The 23836-nt window shown below is 42.2% G+C and overlaps 1 protein-coding gene across 1 annotated transcript; it reads right to left on the reverse strand.

The window, feature by feature from the left end:
* Positions 1 to 5592: 5592 nt before the first annotated feature.
* Positions 5593 to 23607, reverse strand: LSM11 (LSM11, U7 small nuclear RNA associated). The gene is given in 6 exon segments (XM_081184966.1): positions 5593 to 11489; positions 13430 to 13513; positions 14810 to 14949; positions 22271 to 22402; positions 22405 to 22457; positions 22459 to 23607. Coding segments are annotated over 6 exon segments (1233 nt in total). The 5' UTR covers positions 22899 to 23607; the 3' UTR covers positions 5593 to 11105.
* Positions 23608 to 23836: the final 229 nt, after the last annotated feature.

The following is a 23836-nucleotide window of genomic DNA, read 5'->3' on the forward strand; positions in this document are numbered from 1 at the left end:
AACCAGCCAGAGGGCTTCTCAGTAGTGGCACCCACCGTGTGGAACGCCCTCCCATCAGATGTGAAGGAAATAAACAACTATACAACTTTTAGAAGACATCTGAAGACAGGCAGCCCTATATAGGGAAGTTTTTAATGTGTAATCTTTTATGTTTTCATATGTGTTGGAAGATGATGAGTGGCTGAGGCAAGATGGGTGGGATATTGTTGTTGTTGTTCCTTTCCTTAATGAGCTAATGTCAGCTAACAAAATAGTCAATGGTCAGGGCTGATGGGTGCTGTTGTCCAAAACATCTGAGGAGGCTCAACACATGTTTATCGTTAATGGCAGAGTGAAGCAGTGCACCTCTAGGTTGTCTCAGAGTTGCATAGACGCCTCTGTCTATACTTTAGCAGTAAAGTTGTTTTTGTTAGCCAGTATGACCTTTATGATAGGCAAGCCTATCCAGACAGATAAATGTTGATAAGTCTTTACGGTTAAAATTAATTATTTTTAAAATGCTTTTAATTGTTTTTAAATGTTTTCACCAATGATTTAAATATTTCTTGTAAGCTGCTTAGAGGTTTTATTATAATCATTTTGTTCAATAATAAATAAAATAAATTATACTGATTGAAGAACCAGCCTCGGTATCATCCAGCAGAGCTCTGTGCGAAACAAAGATGCCATTTCCACCAACTCAGCAGAAGATTGCCTTAATATTTTATTGACAATTGCATGCAATTATATTATCAACCCACTATGGGATGGTGGTTTTGTTTTGTTTTCTCAATAGATGCACGTCCTTTTGAAGTCTTTATTGAGGCCAAGTGCGGCAACCTGTTGAATTCTCTCTTTGAGAAACTGCTGACTGAAAACCCATACACTAGCTTTTGTAACAAAAACTGGAGCTTTGTTTGTTAGCTGATGGTGGGTGATAAAGGCAGAGCTGAGAGTGAAACTGGTTCCTAGAGAATGATTCACACTCTGCTACCCACTACAATTCAATGCAATGAGGCACTTGAAGACCTGTTTTAAGGAGTTGAAATTTTAATTAAATAGCGTTCTAATGGAAGAGGCAAACTCTGAGCATCTTCACTCCAATGAAGGCTGACAAGCTCTATGCCGTTTTTGAAACAAATTAATTCCCACTGTTTCATTGCGTAAGGAAATCATTGGGCAAGAAGTTCAGACAAAAATCCGCACACATGAATTGGCTAAGAGCTCATAATATCAGGCAAAATTAGTATTCAAAGCTGTCAGTTTCCATATAACTCAGACAGCAATCCTATATTCACTTACCTTGGAGTAAGTCCCATTGAACTCACTGCCACTTCCATAACACTATTGGATTGTATGGACAGTATTCACAGCCTCTGTCTTTTTCAAAACAAGGAAAATTCATTTCCAAGAGATGGGCTTGCAGTAGCACCAACTGGTTTCAAGGCAACTATGTGTGCACGCTTCATTTTACTGACAAGGGGAAGTTTCTGTGATGTCTAACTGGTCCTCATTGGATTGGAGTTTGTGGTGGTATCAGAACATACCCCCAATTTTGCAGCCACATTGAATAAAAATATGTTGCGAGAGAAATATGCATCTAACATGTCACGTTGCATTTGGGCTTCAGTGGAGAGGATAGAAAACCCCAGGAAAATTAGGGAAAGGAATACACACAATTCTGTGTTGCAATCACACATACAGGTCCTATCCAAATATCCGATATTGTTCTCAGCTTCTAACCCTCTGCAGCTTGAGGAAGGGGGATATTTTTGTGTGTGGAAGAAAAGTGTTACCCCCTTTCCCCAAAGTGTCATGGGCCCTATCCAAACCAGCTGCCTCTGTTCCTGCAAAGCGACTTCTAAGCAAATTAAAACATGTCAGGTTATCTGATCACATGTCTCTCACATTGCATCTGATTTTGCCCTCAACAAACCATTCCAAGGCACAGATAGCTCTGTAGGTAGTACTGCAAGGTGCACCAGAGTGACATTCCTATTTGTGGCAGATGTGCGCCATACATATATGCCATAAAATATATTGCGCCACGGCAGCAAGACGAAGGCTGGTTCTGCATGATTCTGGTGAAACATTTCAAGGAACTGCTCGTGTGCCCCTCAAGGTATATAAATCTAAATAATCATAATCATAAAAATAAATCAGTCTGATGCAATGAGTGGGAATGGAATAGGGTATCCAAAGTGCCCCCTTAACTTGAAAAATCCAAGGTTTTGGCTGAAATGTTTGCAAAAGGCTATTCTAGTTAGCAATTTGCATAATGACTTAGAGCTGATATGCACTCGCCTGGGCTCTGTTCAAAGAGCCTCTGATGGAAACATTTGCTTCTTAAGATATAAAACTAAAGGACACACATTGGTGTGTGTGTGTTCAAAGCTAATTAAACTATGTTACTTTATTTTAAAATTACCTGTGTCAAATCAAGCAGGAAAAGCAGCTCTTTCATCCAAAACTCCTCCAAGATTCTCTTTCTACTTTAAATTGGGCTCTTGGCTGAAACAAACATATGCACCTACTGCTCTTCCCTCTACTTTGCCAGCCTTCTGTATAGACTGTAGTGAAAGAGGCTGATGTCATTTTTGCCAGCTGAGCAGAACACAAATTCTCTTTAAACTATTGCCACCTAGCGGACAGTAGTAATGAGTACAGCAAGAATAATTTTGGAGGGACTAGCAAAAAAAGTTTAAGGCCTTTTCTTTTCCTTGAAGAATGTTTGAAGAGATGGGTTTTTGGTTTTGATGTATACGAAATAAGAGCTGACAATGGCAGCATTTAATATTGTGATACCTTTTATCCAACAGCATGGCTTTATCCTACTAACAAAGACTGAGAACAGGCTAGCATGATGACTAGCTTGTCTTCAGCATAGGACACATTCTACTGAGTCTGATGTGACAAATCTGGTTGGCGCTATCAAGGGAAGCAAAAGAAGAGGCATTTATCAAGTCAACAATAGAAAATCCTTATTTTGGATAGGAGAAGCTTGTTTTCAGTAAGTATCTATGAAGATAGTTATTTTCGATCAAAATAGTCTGGGCTTCCAGGTATTTTACAAGAACTGTATTTGATAAAGGTGGACTTTTAGCATCATTCTGAGGCTCTTTTTCTTCTTTTGCTTTCCCTGAGGTTTGGTGCTCCCCACCCTTTGCTTAACAGAATAATCAAACACATTCGTTTCAAGTAATATAATGAGACAGAACTGAGCAACCTGCTTCTTCTAGGAAATGCGGTCAGGCACAGTCCCATCCGCTGAGTTACAAACACCTCATTCCCACTGAAATGGTAAAGTTGCGAAAGGGCTATACTATTTGTGTGGCTATACCACTTGCATCTCCCTTATACATAAAACACAAAACCCCAATTCATTCCTGTACGTAGAAAACTAGGTAGGGCTAGAACCCTTTTGCCGTAACATGTCATTAGGTAAAGAGAAATCTTTGTGCTGAGGGAATGTTCTCCTTAGTGCTACATTGAATACATCCCATAATATTTGTATACATATTTCTCAGACACTTTTCTATACAAGAGTATGCAAAGTTTTTAAAAAAATTCCCCAAATCAGCATAAGTTTACTGATGAAGTAAAATGGTAAAACAACAACAACACATTGTTAATAGATTGTGCTGCTTGCTAACGGGCAACAGGAAGAATATTTCAGAGGGTTCAGCAAAGAACATTAAAGTGCTTTTGTGAAAAACACCGAAGATAAAGGGATGTAAGCGTAGCAAAAGAGATAACGGCTTTTAAAAACAAGGCTTCATTTCCATCTGGAAGCAACAAGGGAAAAAAGCAAGGGTTTTTCTGCCTGCTTGGTCTTTTTGACTTGACTTGTCCTTTGTCCTCACATTTTGCTATCACAGGAACTATTCCGACTCTAACTTGGGTTACTTTATTTATAGGTTTTCTATACACAAGCACAAAAGTCCCAAGCGGAAAAGGCAAGCCACCTCCTCCTACTGCATGCTTGGCATATGACTGGGTCTGGCGCCCCTTTCCACCATCTCCTATCACAGTGGCGTAACTTCAGCAGAAGGATGCAAAGATATTCTAGTTCCTCACATGCCTATGAGCATCCTTTCACTGCCCCTTTTATTATTGTGGAGGGGTGCCTCTCACACATTAGCTTTTCCCCTTATCTACGTCACATTCCTTCATTTCCTAACCCTTTATTACTGCGGCCACTGTGTATCTGAATGCCATCTGTTTTCTACCTCAGTTTAAGCACCACTGGCCATGGTTAGGAGTAGGACAAAACAGCAGAGAGGTCCAACCATGAGGTAAAAAAACAACAAGTCAATTATATTAGTAAAATGTAAATAGTGATATTTGTAGGTATGCCTGGTTCCTTAACCAGCTTCACTTCCTTAGAATTGCTTTAAATAAGCATGTTTACACTGTATGGTTACTGTCACTTTAAATGAAATAGCAAATACAACATAGGATTCCTTTAGTAATCGTGTGAGCTTGGTCCTACCTGTATTCAAACCCAAAGCTAATTTTCCCGATGCCCCTCTTCCTCATCAACTGAGCACACTTGCAGTCTTCATTCAAGTCCATGAACACTTCCCTGTTGAGTCTCTCAAGTTTTTTTCAGGACTTCTGCAGCCTTCTCCGCCCCCCCCCCCCGCCCAGAAACTGTTGTTACCTCAGTTTCTCCATAATGCTGTTGATTCTTGGAGGCAGAACTCTCCTGAATGCTGCCTCTCTTCCCCGCCATTCTTCTTCCACAGCTCTAGCCAGTGATTTCAGCTCTCAGGTTTCACAAGTCACTCCGAGGCTCTCCTTAAGTCCCCAGGTGTCCACTGTGTGAGTCAACTTCCAGCAGATGAACAATAACCACACACACTTTCCCCCGTCCCTTTTTGACCAGATCCCAGCCTTTTATGCTCTCAGAAGGCCCCCACCTACCCCCAGCTAATAATTTCAATTTGGGTGGAATTCTGCAGCCTTACTGGCCTACAGCCAACCAACTAAAATTGATCAGATTCTGATACCTTGGCTCCAGTACGTGGGCCATATCCCCCAGTTGGACACATTGCAATAACTGCTGCTCAGCCCCCCTGCAGATACATGGCATCTCCCGGCATAAACTCATCATGACAGTTCAGTTAAACTTCTACATTAACTATGAATAAATCCATTTATATACACCCCCCCCCCAAATGAACATTTTTCACCTCAGATCAGAAGGGGATCTCACAAATACGCACCTCTGAAATGCAGAAGCACACCCTTTCCAATTCTGCAATCAATAAACAACTCACAACCATAAAGGAATAGCTTAACCTTAGCAGTGGAGTCTATTTTTGCTAAGATTCCTCCTCCCCTTCAAAAAATAAAAATAAGAAAATGTCCAGCCTTTGGCCTCAAGGTGATTGTATTCTCCTGCTGTGGGGTGATGGTGGATGGTTTTAAGGCAACTGCTGTTTTTATCAGCTTCTCAGCAGCTTATTTTGGATTGTTTTTCTGCAATAACCTACAACGTAATAAACCAAGTGTGTAAATATTCCTGGCATCAAAATTGTCAGTATATAAATTGTGCCATATATAAATTGTCCTAATAGTTAACCTGAAAGAAATAACTCTGAAGCAGTCTATGTTACATCAATATATTTATTGCCTTAGAGGTTGAACTCTTTTGTATACAGAAATCTAAATCCATCAAGCAAAAATAAATAAATAAACTGTACATTCATTTTTAGGTTCGTAGCAGCAATTTCTTCTCAGAAATAAAACAGGAAGACAGATTAAACAGCTTGCATGTTCCTTCCAGTCCGAAGTACTCTGGTGGGTACTTGCAACTAAACCGGGGTTTAGTTCAGAGTATTTTTGTGTGTATTATATGCCATATATCTATCCGTTCTGATCTGTTGAGTTGCAAAGCTAGAGAGCTAATGCCTGACAAAAAGGATGTGCAATAGGTATTTTTACTGTATTATTTTTTACATTTTACATTATACAAAAAATGCAAACGTTACCCCTTTATTTACAAATGAGAACAGTCTCAGAGGGAAAATAGACACCGAAAGCAAAGGCATAGAAGAATCAAACCCAGTGATTGAGGCTAAAAGTATACCTCCACTACAAATTTAAATCAATTTTGAGCCTGCTATGGTTTTTAAGCAAGGAACCTTGTGAACTGAAGTTCACTTTGAACTATGAAGTCACCAAACTACAGTTCCCAAGGTTCAGTGGGGAGACCAGGCCACTTAAACCAATTTGTAATGTAGTTCAGGTTCACTTATCTAAGCTTTAAACGCTGAGGCCGGGAATGTATCAGTACAGCAGTCAGCTGAAGAAATTCCTAACAATGCCAAGAGAGGTGGGACAAGTATTTCTGGTTGTTTGTTTCTCAGCCTAAAACTGATCTTACCAAGGAGATAATACTAGGATACAGCTGCACTTTGCTCTGAAGTAGTGAAAATCAAACATAATTGCGAAAGGAGCCTGGAGCGGCTTTCAGGGTCCCCCCCCCCTTCTCCTGAGGGAAAGCTTCAATCTTCTGAGAGAAAAGGGAAGAAACAGACTAGCTATGTTTGTACACAACCTGATCAAACTACTTTTCACTCTAAACGAATACAAGTCTGACAGAGTCTCAGGTGTACTAATCCTATTCCTTGTTGTGAAGCTAATAAAGCAGGCATCCAGAAACATGATAAGCCTTTTTCTCTTTCATGACAGGCTTTCACCTCTGACAGCCAAGAGCAATAGCTCTTTTCAGAGACATCTAAAAAGGGCTTGTATACATCAAGAGACAAGTTATTCACATTACTCCTCCACTAAAGTAGGCCTCTGACATCCATTTTGAGGAAGAGCTTCAACAAGGCACTGGTGTATTCCTAGTGCTGAATAGAAATGTAATTCTCTGCATCTTCATCCCCAACAGGAATTCTGTTGCAAACTGGGAAAACAGAATTAAAATATGTTTCTACCACTCCCAGAGTATGATTTGAGCTGCGTGGAATGAGTAATGAGTTTTGACACATAGCAGATTCTTACTGATGGAAGTGTAAATAGGCACTATTGAACTCATATTGAGACAAAAATTGTCAAAGCAATATAGGAATTATTTTCTCTCTCTGGGTATTTTCTCTCTTTACACAAAAATTCCCCCAATGGCAGCAAGTCTGCAGCAGGAAAAAGTTCGGCTTTGAGACCTCCATTCTCCCTGCCAATAACATAGTTGCAACCTTCAGAGCCGCACATACCTGCATTTGCAGGTTTGCCAACTCTTCACAAAAGTTGAAAAGCAAGGGAAAGGCTCAGTACATGTAATTTTCTTGCCGCAGTGATGGAACAAACACCACCTGCCGCACAGTAACCGAGGGTTTAAATACCGAAACCTCTACATGGAAGTCTAAAAAAACAACCACTTTGCATATTTGTGGTAGTGTTCTACAGCTGAACATTTGTCACATCACTGGTATGGAAATGCTACAAACACCTGGGTGACTCACACATGGGTACAGAGTTTTCAAATGTCATACTTGCTAAGTAAAATGTGGCCACACAGACCTTTTTGGTTTTGATTCTCCATAACTTGCTGTTTTCTTCTTTTTAATTGTTGGATTGAATTGGAGAGTTGTGTGTTTCATATCAATCAGGCAAGAAACTAACAGAAAAATCTGGAAGAAGAAAGCTGATGAAGAATATGAAAACGTCCCCCTTTCCAGACATTCGTGCCTTACTCATCAGGTCTATATAGTGGCTTTGTCTCAAATTTATGAAGTTACTATCTTTGGAAAGTGGGGGCACTTTACGTTTGACATCTACACTTTGCAACTTTAGAAACCAAGTGGCAAGACAGGATAGGAATTCTAGTGAGAAACTCAATTTCTTGCCAATAAATAAATAAATAAATCCATCCTGAGTTAATTTGCAAGGTGTGGGAAGAATAGTAAGATAGGCAGATATGCTTCCATAAGTACTACTTATACAAGGTGAATTGCAACTCCAAAACAACAGCTTGGAAATTAAGCTTAGCACCTTTGATCTAGAGGCTTCAAGTAACAATAGAAAACGTGCAAGTCAGTAAGAGTCCGAAGATATTTTTAAGAATTCAAAAGAGAGTCTTGTGAAATAGACAGTGGATATGGCACCACAGACAAAGTTGTGAAAAGGATTCTGGAAGACAAAAGCAGCAGCAATTTAAACACTGAAGCATGAGGTAGTAAACTTACAGTGGCAGACTTATGAAAGCATTTGGCATTCCAAAGAATATGGATAAAGACCGGTGAAGGGAAAGATCATTCAGGAAAAAGCAAAAAACAAAATTTGATGGTCCACTTAAATTTGTATTTGGGAGCCTAACCTTAGCGAAGTAGAATGTGAAAGGGCAGGCATCTCAAGAACAGACATATGAAGCCTACCCACCCCCCAAAATAGAAAATGTGGGATATATATATAGGGAGAGGTGTCTAGGTGAACTTTTTAAGTTAAAAGAAAACTCTCTGGAGCACAGAGTCAAGAAACTGTACTTTGAGGAGAAAAGAGCCACAGAGGAAGAATCAAGAACAGACACAAAACTCGTTAAATCCAGCCACAAGAATCTCTTAGGATCATTTTTGTGATAGCCTTTGCAGCCAAAGGTGACTGGGAAAAGTCAAACTGGAAAGGGCAAAAGGTAGGCTGCTAAGGGAATTCAGAAACTAGTATTTCATGTCCCTGGGTTTCTTTTTGAAGCAAGGAGGGCGAAAGAGTGAAAAACATGTTTGTGACATGCATTTTAAATTGCAGCATGGCAAAGAATAACCAGGGGAAAATATAACATCATCCAAGACATTTTGCATATCCCATTCCCACTCAATGGGGAAGCTACACATCAGGTCAAGAAGTTATGCTAAACATAGCAAATGGCGGGTGAACTCCAAGTTTGGCCCCTTTCCTTTCCTAGCTCTTGTACCTTTCTTTCAGTCTGTCATCTTGAGCTGTACTAGGTTGACAATAAAATGGCTAATTCCTTGAACCTCACAATACTCAGGGCAGAACTTCACACAGTGGATCATTCCATGCTTCTTTTTCACAGAATTTGAAGCAAGCGGGCTGGGGGGCACAACCCTTTCTCCTCATGCTGTTTTCTCCACTGAAGATTGCTTTACTCTCCACTGAGGAAAGCTTTGGGACTCCCCAGGAAAAACAACATGAACAAAAAGGGTTAAGAAGCCCCTCTTCTCCACACTGGCCTTACTTTTCAAACTTCAGCCTCAGTTTTCGGGGGTGAGCATGACATTCAGAGCTCCTCCAAATTGGGACTACTTCACCAAATATTTTCTGAAGGGGAATAATTCAACAGAGGATTTGGGAGAGGGCTCATCATTAGCAGCAGCAGATTTCCTTCCTTCCTTCCTTCCTTCCTTTTTACAAAAAGATCCTGTGAATCCCACATGATGCCATGACTCTGCAAATTTCAAGGCACTGAGTGGGGGGGAAATGGTTGCCTCCAAACACAAAAGTTGGAACAATCACCTGCCCTCCCCACCTTGAAACTTAGGAGAGCCTACCCAGCCCATTTTGCAGCCCACAACTCGGCTGGAGAAATAAGAGGAAAGAAACTGAGCTCCACCCATGAATATTTTTTTTAAGCCTGAAAAAATTATAATCACAAACTACATGCAATTGTCTCAGGGTTACTATCAATGGTGGAAAACGCCAATCATTAGAAGATTGCTAGGCTATTCTAGAAAATCAGAACTGACTGACAAAATGTAACCTATATGTTTTGAGTTAGAAATCTGTATTTTTGAGCTTAATAATTCTACAGAGACTTTTAAAATGCCTCCCAATACAATAGTGATTGCATTCCAACACAAGCTATGGCAGCAAAGTCCAGCTATTGGAGTGCTACATACACACACTCACTGTAAACAGAGGGCACTATTATACAGCACCGTAAAATCTCTCTTGGCAGACACTTTATATATATGTATTGTTACAACATGTTGCACAGCTTCTTCTGATGATTACTGAATCATAAGGGGGGAAACAGTTAATAATACTGATTTTCTAAATAATCACCATGCATACTTTTCAGTAGTCTTAAAACATGCTTCTCAGGAACAATCAAACTAGCATTAGAGGCATGTCATTCAGAACCTAGAAGCAATCAGGACTACGCTTGCAGGTATCACAAGCAAATTATTCTCTTCAATCACCATCAGGGAAATCAGCCACTTCTATAATGTATAACTGTGCCTAAGCATAAAACACCATCTTCTCTATTTTAAGCAACTTATGTACATCGCCTTAAGTCTTTACCGCTGCAACACACAAATGGATGAAATGAACAATAAAAAAAAACCTGGATTGCAATTTCTGGGTTGTTCCAACCCATTTTACAATACATACATTTAGACAAGCTCCAGGTAGAGAAGTTACATAGTTAGCTACATTCACTGTTTGCTGGTGGCGCGGGGTGGGTGGGTGGGGAAGCAGGGGAAGATGGTTTTAAGAGCATAGGCTGTGTAAATACTGAAGAAAAGGCCAAATACTGCCTTTGATCACAAATGAGTTAGAGAGAAAAGGCATCCCATCAGCAAATAACCACTTGATTCAGTTTCCATTCCCTTTTTGTTCAAGACACAATCTTGGACACCAGAGGGCACCGTGATTCAACTCTGGAATACCTCCCCACCCATGCATGCTATTAGGAGGAGGGAGAGATGAGATCCAAACAAGTCCATACCTAAAGCCATTCCTCCTTTTCACACGCTCTGAATTCCATTGCCATTTTTTATAAACGTGCTTTTCCATGATTTCAAATTACTAGCATTCCACAATGAAGTACCAAGGTCAATGGCATACTCTGCTTCTTTTGCAGCCACGTAGAAAAACAGAGCTACTTTTAGACCACATGGGTTTTTAATATACAGCAATACTTGCCCCACAAATTCTGGAAGTTGCACAGTTCAAGGACTTAGGAGATCTGTCTCTTTGTGGAGGCAGCAGCTTCCTTGGCCAAATTTTAGTCCAAACAAGCTGGTAGCTGGCTCAAGACGCTCCTGCCTTCTTCCCTTTTAGTCAGAGGAAGAGAAGAAGTTACAAAACAATTCACAAAGTAGCATGCAGCTGCCACCACTGTTCATGCTGCTGGCTGAGTAATGGCAATCAGATCAATGGGCTAGATGAACAAGCAAGACATTCTCCCCCCGAATAAAAATCTGGTTTATGTGCCGTGTGAAAACTTGCTGGTAATCCACTTTGGGCCTCCGCTTTTTCCGTGATCGACCTCTTGTGCCACCTGCACTTGTCCCTTCTGTTTGGGAGATTCTGCCAGACAGCTCAATCTCTTTCCCATAAGTTCGAGGCAGGCTAGAGCTCCGTGTCCTCTCTTTGCTCGAGCGCTTCTTTGCCCCTCGTTCTTCTGACCTCCTCCGACCTGACTCAGATTTCCACCGAAGTGTCCTAGGATCACATGGAAGAGCTGGCAGATCAGCAGCCATCTTTGAAACGTCCTTTTTAACCAGGGACTCTTGCAGCTTGAGTCTGTCGAACAGCTACAGGGGGTGGGAGGAAACAAATATGTCATGAAAGCTGTCATCTCATTCTGTAATCTGAAAGCATATGGCCCACCATGGAGGGCCAAGCTAGAGAGCGGGTGTTTTTTGCAAGAGGAAAAATACACAGCAATGCTTTTCATGTACAGTACTTTCTGTTGGCTGGATAATACAAGCTGTAAGCACTCTAATGCTAAGGAGATTACTTATTTGGCAGTTATGGAGTTATCCAGCTTCCACGTTTTCTGTGTGCATGACTAACGCACCTCACGCATGTACACATAGCAGATTTGGCTTTGTGACAAATGCCACTGCCATGACTTTGTACTGCTCTGTTAAATCCTGGGGCTAAAGCAATAGATCAATCTGATTTGAGCTGTAACCCCTCTGGGACAAGGACTGCATCATTTCAGTCTGTTGTGTGAATAGAGCCTAGTTCATTGCTGGTGCTGAATAAATGTTAAACAGTAAGCGGTACTAGTGGATACATTTTGCTGGATAAATCTGCTGACCACTGGTCATGAAGAGCAATGGCTAATGGAGAACTCACACATGCATGCTCATCATTTTAGGAAGCTGCCCATGTGAAAAGGCTATCAAGGGCATAACCATAGACAGAAGTTTCCTCTCCCTTTAACAGTGTTTCCCAAGGAAGCAGGCTGCAAAGCAACAAGTCCTAAGCCTTCAAGAACATGTATAACAGTTGCAAGGGGGGGGGGGGAATACACTGTCTGCCACCTATAACTGAAGCTTGCAAAACACATCCAGTATCAAATGTTTTTAATTATGTTTTGTATATATTTATAGTTTGCTTTTATTGCGTTCCATATGTTGTAAGCCACCTTGTTAACATTTTATGAAAGAGTGGGTTAATGTTGCCAAGCGCGCCAAAAGATAAAGGTTTTGGAAAAAGAAATCTCTACCCTTGGCCAGCAACTTTATAAGTTCTTTACAAGGTAAGGGCTGGAAAGTGGGAACGGGGCCCACTTTTGCTGCTCTATCTATTTACCTAACATTAAGAAATGAGCTAGCGCTACAGCTTAACCTTAAGTCTGTTTTGAAATAAAATACACCCTTAGTATGTGGGAAATTTAGCTTATAGGCTTAACTTTAGTGTACTTGCACCAGCCAACTACAAGGCTGGCCCAAGACATTTTGCTGTCTGAGGCAAAGAACAAGATGGTGTGTCCCCCCGCCCCAATCGCATGTACAGAATCCAGCTGGAATGGAAATTAGCAGGCTAGCTTGGGTAGGCCATGGTGTGGCACACACAACTCTCCCTTCCAACACCTTGCCACCATTCTCTTCTCCTCCATATCTGCTGCCTCACTCTGGCTACTCTGGCAACCTAAAAGCAACAAGACAGGCCAATAATTTGATTACAACACTTTATACAGCTACAAAATTGTATCTTCATTCAGAGTCAAGTGGCATACAATATATACAAGGTAACACCAACTAATGTGACTGCAGATAATTTCCCAAAGTAGAGGATTTTTTCAATGATGTATCAAACCGAGAACGATTCAAGCTTGAGGCAACATGCCTTCCAAAATAAGTATAAAGTCCCAACCACAGCACGGATGCGCCTGGTTAGATCCAAGACTTATTCATATATTTAGCAGTGAACACGCTGAAAGAAGTTGATGCTCCAGAGGCAGTAGCAGGACTGTCCTTCCTGGATAACCGACTGTTATCTTTCTTCCTCAGCAAATAAGAGGTCCGAGAGGGTACATAGGTTACAATGGTTCAGCTTTCACTACTAATTAGTGACTTTGAATAAAGATACAATTTAGTAGCTATATAAAGTGTTGTAATCAAATTATTAGCCTGTCGTGTTGCTTTCAGGTTGCCAGATTTTTCTGTTTGCAACACAGGGGATCTTTGCTGTCACTCTGGCTGGCCCAGAACAACAGACAAGCAGGAGAATGGCTACTTACCCTGGTGAGAGTCAACTGTGGCTCTACATAGAAAGCTTTACCCAGCACAGGTTTTCGATACGTCTCATCTACGTCTGTCAGGGCCTAGGGCAAGGGAAGCAGAAAGAAAATATCAAGGCAGGCTGTGGCTGTACATGGCATTTTTGTAATGTAACTTTTAAGGCCTGGGTGCAGAGAATTAGGAATTAGCATTATCCAGCTTACACATTACTCCAATAATTTAATCCTTTCCGGGTTGTTGTTTTTTTATAAAGACACTGCTTACAATTATATTTTTTTAAAAGAAAAACGGAAGCAAGCACAAATTTAAACAGGATACCTGCAGAATTACAATTACAAAATGTTTGCACATTTCTTTTCATCTTCTCCTTAGCCCTTTTCAGAAGTGCTCTGCATGCCTGACTGCCCCACCCCTAATATCCCCAGGGGCACCACGCTTCCAAGTTCCCGGGTTCAGTACAAGAGGAGTCTGTGCACATAGACTTCTCCATATGAACGAAAGCACTATGCATTGGGGCTCCTCCTTTTGAACTTCTGCCAAAGATGAAGAGGTTGGGGGGGGGGCTGTGTTAAAGGGCGTAGCCACTTGCCTCTTGCCCTTCCCTATTCTTCTTAAGGTCCAGTCAGTTTGGTTAGGATTCTGGCCTGGTGATGCAAATAAAACTTTTTCTCTGATTCTGTATCAAGTTTTGTGCTTACACTTGCAGCTAGCACTCTAGACTGCACATTCAGATCGTGTCTTAATTCTGACTCGTCAGCATCCAGTTTGAACTAAACTAAAAAGCCCTTGCAGAGTTAGCATAACACGGAAGGAACCTTAACAAAAAGATGACAAACTGCTGTGCATGTGGGAGAGAGGTCAAGAGAATGATGGGGGGGGGGGGGGCTTAATGCCAGACGACTTGGGGTTCCAGTGAAACAGATGACTACTAGGGCTTTTGTTGCATATTTTAGGGAGATTTCTGCTTTCACCCATACATTTTCAAAGACATTTTATGCATGTCTTTCACTTAGCAACCATAACATGTAACAAGAAAGTAAAGGAGGTGGGAAAGATCTTGCGGGGGGGGGGGGATGGGGGGCTTAAACAAGAGAGGGAAGGAGGAAGGTAAGTAAGTGAGAACAACCTAATACAATTAGCTCAGCTTGTGTTAACCGAAGACAAGACTCTGAAGAAACACTCCCTGGTCAACAGGGTGCAGGACTGTTCCACTGATGAAGCCTTGCCTTGAACTGACCAGATAAGAGCCAAGACTCACTTTTACCTGAAAACTAGAGGATCGTCCTTACCCCTATGCTGAACATGCCATCTGGTTGAAGTAACCCTTTGCCAATTGGTAATTAGCTGTAAAATCATAGAAAGGGGGTGACAATCCTTACCATATTCCAGAACTTGTCAAATGCAACCAAGAACCCACTGCAGACTCCACGAAGTCCTTTGAAAGTTCGGACGTGGACGTTGACTTTTACACCATCACGCACGCATCGGTGAAGCTCCCCAAGCGGACTGCCTTCGTGAACTAGAATAAATGTAAACTGCCATTACTTTTTACTGAAACAAATGCCATGGAGAATAAAACAAAACTATTCACTGTTAAAATAAAAAAATTCCTTCCTGTAGCACCTTAAAGACCAACTAAGTTTTTTATTTTAACTATGGCAGACCAACACGGCTACCCATCTGTAACTATTCACTGTTTTAACTCAAAGCATTACAGTGAACTCTGCTTAGGGAAAATGTCACAAATTTATACACTCATACCAAGTATCCACTCAGCTGCAATGCCTTAACTAGATTCCTGTACAGCAGGATTAGGAAAGCTTTAGCCCTCCCATTATCCTCAGCCATTAGCCATCCTGGCTGAGTCTGATGGAAGTTGAGAGTCCAACCACATCTGAAGGGTCATAGGTTCCCCATCCTTACTCTAGTCTACAACCTGCTTTGGGGAAGATCTAAGAAACAAATTTGCCCTGTTTGCACCAATACTACTTTTCACTTTTGCCATGATATAACAAGTTAGTCTTTAAAGTGACATGTCTGAATGCAGTTAAGGAATAACAAATTTAGCTACGCTTTATAACACTACTGAAGACTTCAGTTTTCTTATGTCATAGTAACAACATACAGTGGTACCTCGGGTTACAAACACTTCGGGTTACAAACTCTGCTAACCCAAAAGTAGTTGCTCTGGGTTGTGAACTCTGCCCCAGGATGAGAATGGAAATTGCGCGCTGGCAGCGGGAGGCCCCATTAGCGAAAGCGCGCCTCAGGTTAAGAACGGTTTCGGGTTACAAATGGACCTCCAAAACGAATTAAGTTCGTAAACTGAGGTACCACTGTATAAGCAAAATTGGTCAACCTCACCTAGCTATTAAGATTTACAACCCACAAAATCCCAGTAAGTAATATAAAGTGGAACTCAGGCTTATTTAAATCAGAACCAGTGTCTGCAAGGTCAGTCTTGTCTTATTCTGAACACTGAGCTCCATGGGCTCAAAGCGTAAGACTTGCAGAAAATGACCAAGGTTTCACAACTCTTGCACATATCAGTTTGTTCCTTAGTCCTGTGTGTTTTCGGGAATGCTTATCTGTGGAAAATTTTGCTAATAAAGCACTCTGATCCTGTCCTAATGGCACTGAATGGCCTATTCAACCTCTTATCAATCATATCCAGCTGGCATAGTTCCCTAACCCTATCACCACCAAATACAAAGAGATGCTTCTACACTCTGATGATGAATTCTCCAGAGGAGGAAAAACCCTGTGTTAGATTTGTCTCTGCAGCGCATAACCATTCTGTGAACATCAAAAACTATTATGCTCTGCATGTAGCTATTATTTTTCTGTGGCTTAAAAGCAATGCAGATGCATTGTCAATCATTTGTGCAGTCTAGGAGGCCATAATTACCTCCCTAATAGTTCAAAATGGATTTTTCCCCAATGTAAAGTATGTGTTTAATACCCAAATTCTAAAGGATAATTAAAAGGCTACTGGGGGTTGTCACCATACAACATAAATATTTTTAGTAGATAATCACTGCCTCTGTAACAAAGTGCCAATCATCAGCATGGTTCCAGTGGCTTAATTTATACAAGAAAATGATCTGTACCCCATAGTTTGATGGGCAACTATAAGCACACTTAGTAGTCACTTGCCTTAATGGGACTACAAGACCGGCAACAAAAACGTATCAGAACATGTTTAAAAGAGCTGCAGTGGCTACTGGTCTATTTCTGGATTCAGTTTAAAATGTTGACTTTTAACCTTTAAAGCCCTAAACAGTCTGGGAGCCTGGGACCTGGCCATCTAAATAATGGCATTCTTTAAAATCAGCCTCAAAGGCCCTTCTCCATGGACATCTGTCTTTGGAGGGTAAGTGACTGGCTACAAGGGGGAAGGTCTTTTCAGTGGTAACACCCAAATTTTGGTCACCCCCGCTAGACAAATATGCAAACGCATCAGGTCAAGTTCATCCTGCTTTCGTCTCTTTTAAATGCCTGTTATTTTAATGGCTTCGCCTGGTGTTTTTTATGGCTTTTTGTGATGCTTTCATAGTTAGCTTAAATGTGTGTGTGTGTGTATAAGCGGCAGTAAGGTATGAAAAATGCCTTCTAAGTAAAACACACAGAGAGAGAGAGATTCAAATAATCCTAAATAGAAAGCAAAAAAACATGTTAGTACTACAGTCGTACCTTGGTTTTCGAACAGCTTAGTGCTCCAACGTTTTGGCTCCCAAACACCACAAACCTGGAAGTGACTGTTCCGGTCTGCGAATTATTTTTGGAAGCCAAACATCCAATGGGGCTTCCATGGCTTTCAACTGAGTACAGAAAGCCACAGCTTGGTTTTTGAATGTTTTCAGAAGTCAAATGGACTTCCGGAACGGATTCCGTTTGAGAACCAAGGTACGAATGTATTCCATGAACTCTTGCGCAAACAATAGGAGTCTGCACCCACTGCAGGACCAACATGGTTCAGGGTGTTAAATTACAGCTCAAGAAACATAGGGAGGACACAAGCCATATAAAAGTCTTAAGAGGAGTTCACACAAACACAATAGCTCCTCTAGATTGTGGATAATTTTTATTGTCAAACACTCTTCTGCTGTGTCAAGAACAGCCCTCCCATGAGTGGAACAAACTTTCTGCATCTCTGTATCCAAGCCATTCACACATAAGCCAGTGTAGTAACAACGTAGCTTATCTAGCATTCTTCGTCTTGCACACCAAATCTTCTGGATAAGCAAACTATGTAAATGTGAATGCCAGACATGTAAACATAAAAGCCAGATATCCAACAGAGTGGGACAGTACTAATGCCTTATTTATGCTTACAACAAGGCAAAAAACCCTGACTATAAAAAAATTAAATGATGACGCTGACAGCTCTGATTATAGCCTGTTACAAACTGGCATGCATACTGGACTTGTCCTCACAAAATATCAACTCAAAACTAATGTTTCCATTAGTAAGTGAAATTGATCAACAGAGTGACCCTGAAAGATGGCAAGATAGGAAGCAGGGTAGCCAACATGGTGCTCACTCCATATGCTTAGGGCTACAATTTCCACCATTCCTGATGACTGACCAAGGCTGGAGCTAATGGGAACTGTAGCCTTAAACATCTGGCGGGAACCACGTTGGCTACTCCTGGATTTAGGATCTTTACAAATATTACAGCCCTTTTGGGATATAAACAGTATCAGTTTCCCTGCTCCAGCAATCCCCATCCAGGTGCTAAGGTTAGGATCACTTTACAGCATGGAGCTAGGTCATAGGATTGCAGATCTTCACTCCATATCCCTTATGGCTCCTCTAAGCAGCGTAGAGACCCACTACCCACAGCATGACGACTGAGCCCCAAGCAACAATGGCTTCTAAACTTTATGTGCCAGGGAATAATTACTCACCATAGGAAGACCCTTTCTGGCACTATCGCTTTCTGGTTCTCCAGCTCTATCCATGTGCTGTAAAGACTTTTGGGGAGCTGAAGAATCAGCATAATCTCTTCTCTATCTTAACAGCTAAACAGCTATATTTTTATGCATGGGAGAGACCACACTATTATTTGGGTTCTTCAATCATTCTTTGGTCTTTCACAAAAGCAGAGAAAAAACCGGTAATTGTTATTCAAGGCTTAAAAACAAGAAAGGAATTTAAGATCTCTTCCCATGCAGATTATGTAGCTTTATCAGTCTTGGAGCCTGTGAAGTTTCAGGGTTTTATTAAGGTTTATTAACTCTGTAATGCTTCCAGCTACAGAATCAATGAATCCAAATCAGACTTTTTGCAGCTTAACGAAGGATCAGAAAGAGGCTGAGTACAAGAATTCTGTGATATTCTATAGTCTGAGTTTAAGAAGCTACAACTAATCTTGGTACTTTCTTGGTAAATCCTTTTTTTAATTAGTAATCAACTGATTACTGGGGTTTTTTATCAGTAATCAACAAAATTAAATATGATTTTCAGAAAAGGGGCACATGTATTTTCTGGCTAGGAAGGATTGCCTCTACCAAACAACCTATATGTATCTATCGCCAATCATACTGGAGAAAACAAAAGCAAAATAAAGAAGTAACACGTCCTTTAAATAGCATGGCTAGATCCATGGGCATCAATGAGTTAAGTCTGCATAAAATAAGCTCTGCATGGATAGCAATTCAGTGACCCAATAGTAGATTGCTGTAACATAAACTGGCATGAAGACTACAGGTAAACCTATCTTGTACGTTGAAAAGCTTGGGCAGATGCTCCACTCAAACAACTATAGAAGGTCAATATTTTGTCAGGATAACGCCAATGCAGACAGCATGTGGTCAATGCTGCTGCCCATGGTTATATATGCTCAGTTTATTATTTACTTGTTGGATATGGAAACAGAACACATATTTGTTCCTAAAACCATCTACTTTAAAAGCAAGTGGCTAGCAATCCAATGTCAGTTAGGAAAGAAGATTAGAGGTTTTATGGTACAACAACATCTGGGCCACATACCAAGTCAGCATGTAAGAAAACCTTAAAGACAATGGAAATTTGTAATTTAAGGCCAAACTACATTAGACTGTTGTAAAATGTCTTTGGGGGGTGGGTGGAATAGGCTGTATGCCTGAGAGAGGATAAAATAACAACTTGAAAAAAACTCCTCTCTCCTCTTTTTGTTCACAAAGTCTCTCTGCTGAAACAACAAGCCTTCTGTATGTGGAGGAACACAACTGCATACAACCCTATATACTGCTTTTTGGCCCTAAGGTTCCCAAAGCAGTGAACATAGTTATCACTTTACATTTGGTTAGGAATCACCATCTATTTGCAACTTAAGTGCAATTTACTAGCCAACCTTTTCAACTCTTTAGCCTGAAAAATGGAAACTCATCGCATCAATAACAAACAACACTGTACTTGTTCAATTAAGACTTGAGATCTAATTACTGTATTAAGATGCATGTAAGCTTTATTTCTGACAGTCTTTTGGCTCTCAGTACGGGTATTCCAAACCATAATGGAAATCACGATCCCACTGAAATAAGTGGGAGCTTTGCAAAAGGATTTCGTGCATAATCTCAGAACAATCATCATCACACTTCAAGCTGTGATTCACTTGCCTATCATCATGTTATCACGAGTCGCTGCACTATATTTATAACCCTAGGACGGATAGTTAAGAACCTAGATTATAACAATGTAAAGGACATACCGTTGTTATAACTAGCGGGACATATTGTTGTTTTATCTAGGACAGTGGCATTTTTCAGAAGCAAAAGAGCCTTTTCTCAAAGGCTAGTCTCTCCTTGAATCGATACTGTAAGTAGAAAATAAGCAAGAGGAGTGAGGGATAACCAACAGACCCCCTGTCTGCCACCAAATGCAGGGCTTCTGCTTTGTATTATACATGTCAAGCCACTGAATGTGGAAAAAAAACCATGTGCTTGATATGGGGGCACAGCAAGCTGCAGAAAGTACCTGACTGGTTACATCTCCCAGCAGGAGACTTGTGTCTTCACTTCATGCTGTCTCTGAGCTGAGGCCCTTAGGATGCAGTCACTCTTGCTTTGCAACTAAACAGAGTACCTGACCTTTGATGTCTAAATCAACCTGTCCAGTACGCAACCTCCTGGGGGCCACCTGCCAGCAGTAGGTGGGGCCAGAAGCAAAAGTGGGTGGAGGAATGAATCTGAGTATTACCTTTGTGCTATACAACACACCCTTCTCTCTTACACCCAGGCAAGCAGGAAGCATTATAGAAGTTCAACGACACAGCCAAACCAATGAAAAACATCCAAGGAGGATGTGAAGCAGAGCTATTGAGGGGTGTATCAGAGGAGAGCCCAGAGGGCCTGGCAGAAAGGTCTAGAGGGCCGTATAGGCCACTGGACCTGAGCTTTCCATCCCTGCTCTGACCAGTACCAGGCCTAATATCCACCATGGACAACATCCCTAAGGCAATACACCTCAACATTTCATGCATCCCAATACCCTTAGCAACTGTTCTTGTCCCAAGGCCGTGGAAAGTTCTCTCACCCTTGTTACTCAACAATACGGTTATGCAGACACGTATTTCAAAATGTTCCTTGCATGTTGTTACTCAACCTGAGGGAATATACTGAACTAAATGTCCACACGTCCAGTTATGAACAACATTTATGACCCATTTTCAATCAGCCTAATGTCAATTACATTTAAGCCAGCATGGTGTGGTGGTTACATTGTTTGAGGGGATCCAGCTTCATATTCCCCTTCAGCTATGAGGCTCCCTGCATGACCTTGGCCCAGTTAGTCACTATCTCTCAGGGTTGTTTCAAGAATAAAATAGGGAGTACAGCCACATGCACCATCTTGTGATCCTCGGAGGAAAGGCAGGATATAAATGTAGTATATGAGCAAGTAAATTCCACATCAGACCAAGAGGTCATATTTCCTTACACCAATAATCTTAACATGTTTTTACACCTTAATCTCTTATCAAAGCACCTACCTTCCCCCACATTGCAGAGCTTCTCCAGAATTCCCTCTTTATTCAGTTCTCCCTCTTGCCCACACCCATGATCTCTTGCCTCAAAATATATCCTATTTTTATCACTCCAAACACTTCACCCCCTCTCTACAGCCTACACACACCCAAATCAAGAAAACACATTCTTCCCACAATGAACCCACAAACTTTTTTTATCTATGGCCTCACACAGATGGAGTTTTAATTGTGCCTTTTGAAAATAGCAATGTCTTTTAGACCCCCCCTCCCTTTTTGGCCAGTTTCAATGCAGGTGGTCTTTCGTATATTGCAGGTCGTTTTGAGTTACTATGCCTAAAAAAGCAACCAATGAATTTAATAAGAAAATAATCACAACAACAACAAATACCCAGCCAGAACTCCGGAATGCACATGTGTTTTAAAACGTATGTTTCACAACACCAAATGGTGTCTTTTTAAATACTGCAATAGCAGCACAGGCTAGTGCCAACTAACACATAAAGAAATCAGCGTGCTATGCAGATTTTTATTTCTGCGGTTTTGCCTGTATGTACACAGTGCCGTGTGCCAAGACCATGCAACACGTACACATGTGGGTCTAAGCCAAGCCAACACATGGGGGACGTGGTGCATCACAGTGCACATGGGCCACAGGCGTGTGTACTTGTCACATCCATAAAACTGTAAAATGCTACCAGCCAGTGGCCCATTTTCAACGTCGAGGCTCCATCCCCGGAATGCCTTTTCCAGTCACAAGAAAGGGCTGCCTCTGAGCATACGCAGAGTGCATTTCCCTCCCTTGTCGACCAGCGACTTATAGAAGTTCACAGCATATACTCTTCAGAAACAAGCCGGCCCAGCTCTCCTTACCGGGCATCCTGGTGAGCACGTTGCGAGGCGCCCTCCTGCCCCGCTGCTGCCTGGCCCGCTCGGCCTCTTCTCGCTCGGGCTCCTTGGCCACCATGAGGCTGCGGAGACGCTGGATGCGCTCGGGGTCGGCGGGGGCCCGGGCGCCTCGGCTCCGGGCGCGGGTCCCCGCAGGGCGGCTGCCGCGGCCGGCGGCCCCTCGCTGACGTCCCGGAGCGCGGAGCAGGCCGCGCTGGAAGCTCTCGTACTCGGCCAGGTTGTTGAAGTGCGGCGCGGCCGGGTAAGGCAGCGGCGTGCGCTCCGAGTAGAGCGCCAGCAGAGGGTCGAAGCGCGGCGAACTCACGTCCAGGCGCCCGGGGCTGGGCGAGCGCTCCGAGCTGCTGCGGCCGCCCGAGCGGCGGCGGCGCCGGCGCCTGGGCCCGGCGCCGGCCTCCTCCGCCTCCTCCATGACTCCCTGGCCCTGCGGGGAAGGGATCCGCCCGCAGCTCCTCGCTGTCGCCGCTAAGGGCCGCCCCAGCACCACAGGCGTCTTCCCGCCTTTCTTAGCGCCGCTTGGCGCTCTCGGAAGACAGCCAGGAGCGAGATTCCCAGCACCTGCGCTGGGGCTAGCGACCGCCTTTGGGCTTTTCATCCATCGGCTGCCCTAGGAAGTCGTAGCTGCAGCCGGTTGCCGCTTGTCCCCCACCGTGCTGGCCGACGCAGGAAACATTATTCCCTCGCTTCTCGCTCCTTACTCGGCGTTAGTTAATCCGAAATAACGCCCGACATCCCATCGCGCGTTTAATACTTCCTGCAGTGTCCATGATTCCCATAGAAAAGCTGCATTGGCTGGGCGGATTTGCACGGTTCTCTCTGCAGATCTTCCTCAGAAGTGGCGTTTAATGCCTATGCAATAATATATGGCAAGTCTTACGTTGTGCGAAAAAAAATTGCGCTAACATTTCTTAGAATCCGCAGTGAGCCCAAGTGAAGTGCCCAGAAGCGGAAAATCGCACTTCGAACGCGGCGTTGCTGCTCAAGAGTAGCAGGATTTCAAGGTGGCGCCTAACCAAGTTCATATGAAATAATCTTAAATACGAGCTGCTACAGGATACTCTTTTGTCGCTTATAGCAACCATTCTATTTGCAGAGGTGGAAAACAATGGGACCTCTTCTATATAATTCATAGTCAAGAGATTGACAAAATTCAGGGAGCCATCTGGCACACCCACGCCTGGCATTTAAAAGTGTATATGGTATGTTAAGAATAGCAGGTATTTAACACCTACGTTTTCTATTTTTAAAGCATTATTTCATTTCATTTTTTAAATAAAAGGGTCGATTCATATATTGAAGGATATCAACTGGAGGTAGGGGGGTGGGGGTGGGCATCACCTTGTTGAAGCTAAGCAGACCCTCAGGGAATCAAACATACACCACCCTGAGTTCCGTGATGTAAGAAAGGTGGCATATAAAACTAAGAAAAGGAAATAAAATACTTGCACTGGTCAAGGATCCTGTGTGAACAGCAGGTCATGAGCCCCAATACCACACTGAAACCTCAGCCAGTATTTCATTTATTTTTATGAC

Source organism: Podarcis bocagei, assembly GCF_964188305.1.
Source record: "Podarcis bocagei genome assembly, chromosome: 2".
NCBI lineage: Eukaryota > Metazoa > Chordata > Lepidosauria > Squamata > Lacertidae > Podarcis > Podarcis bocagei.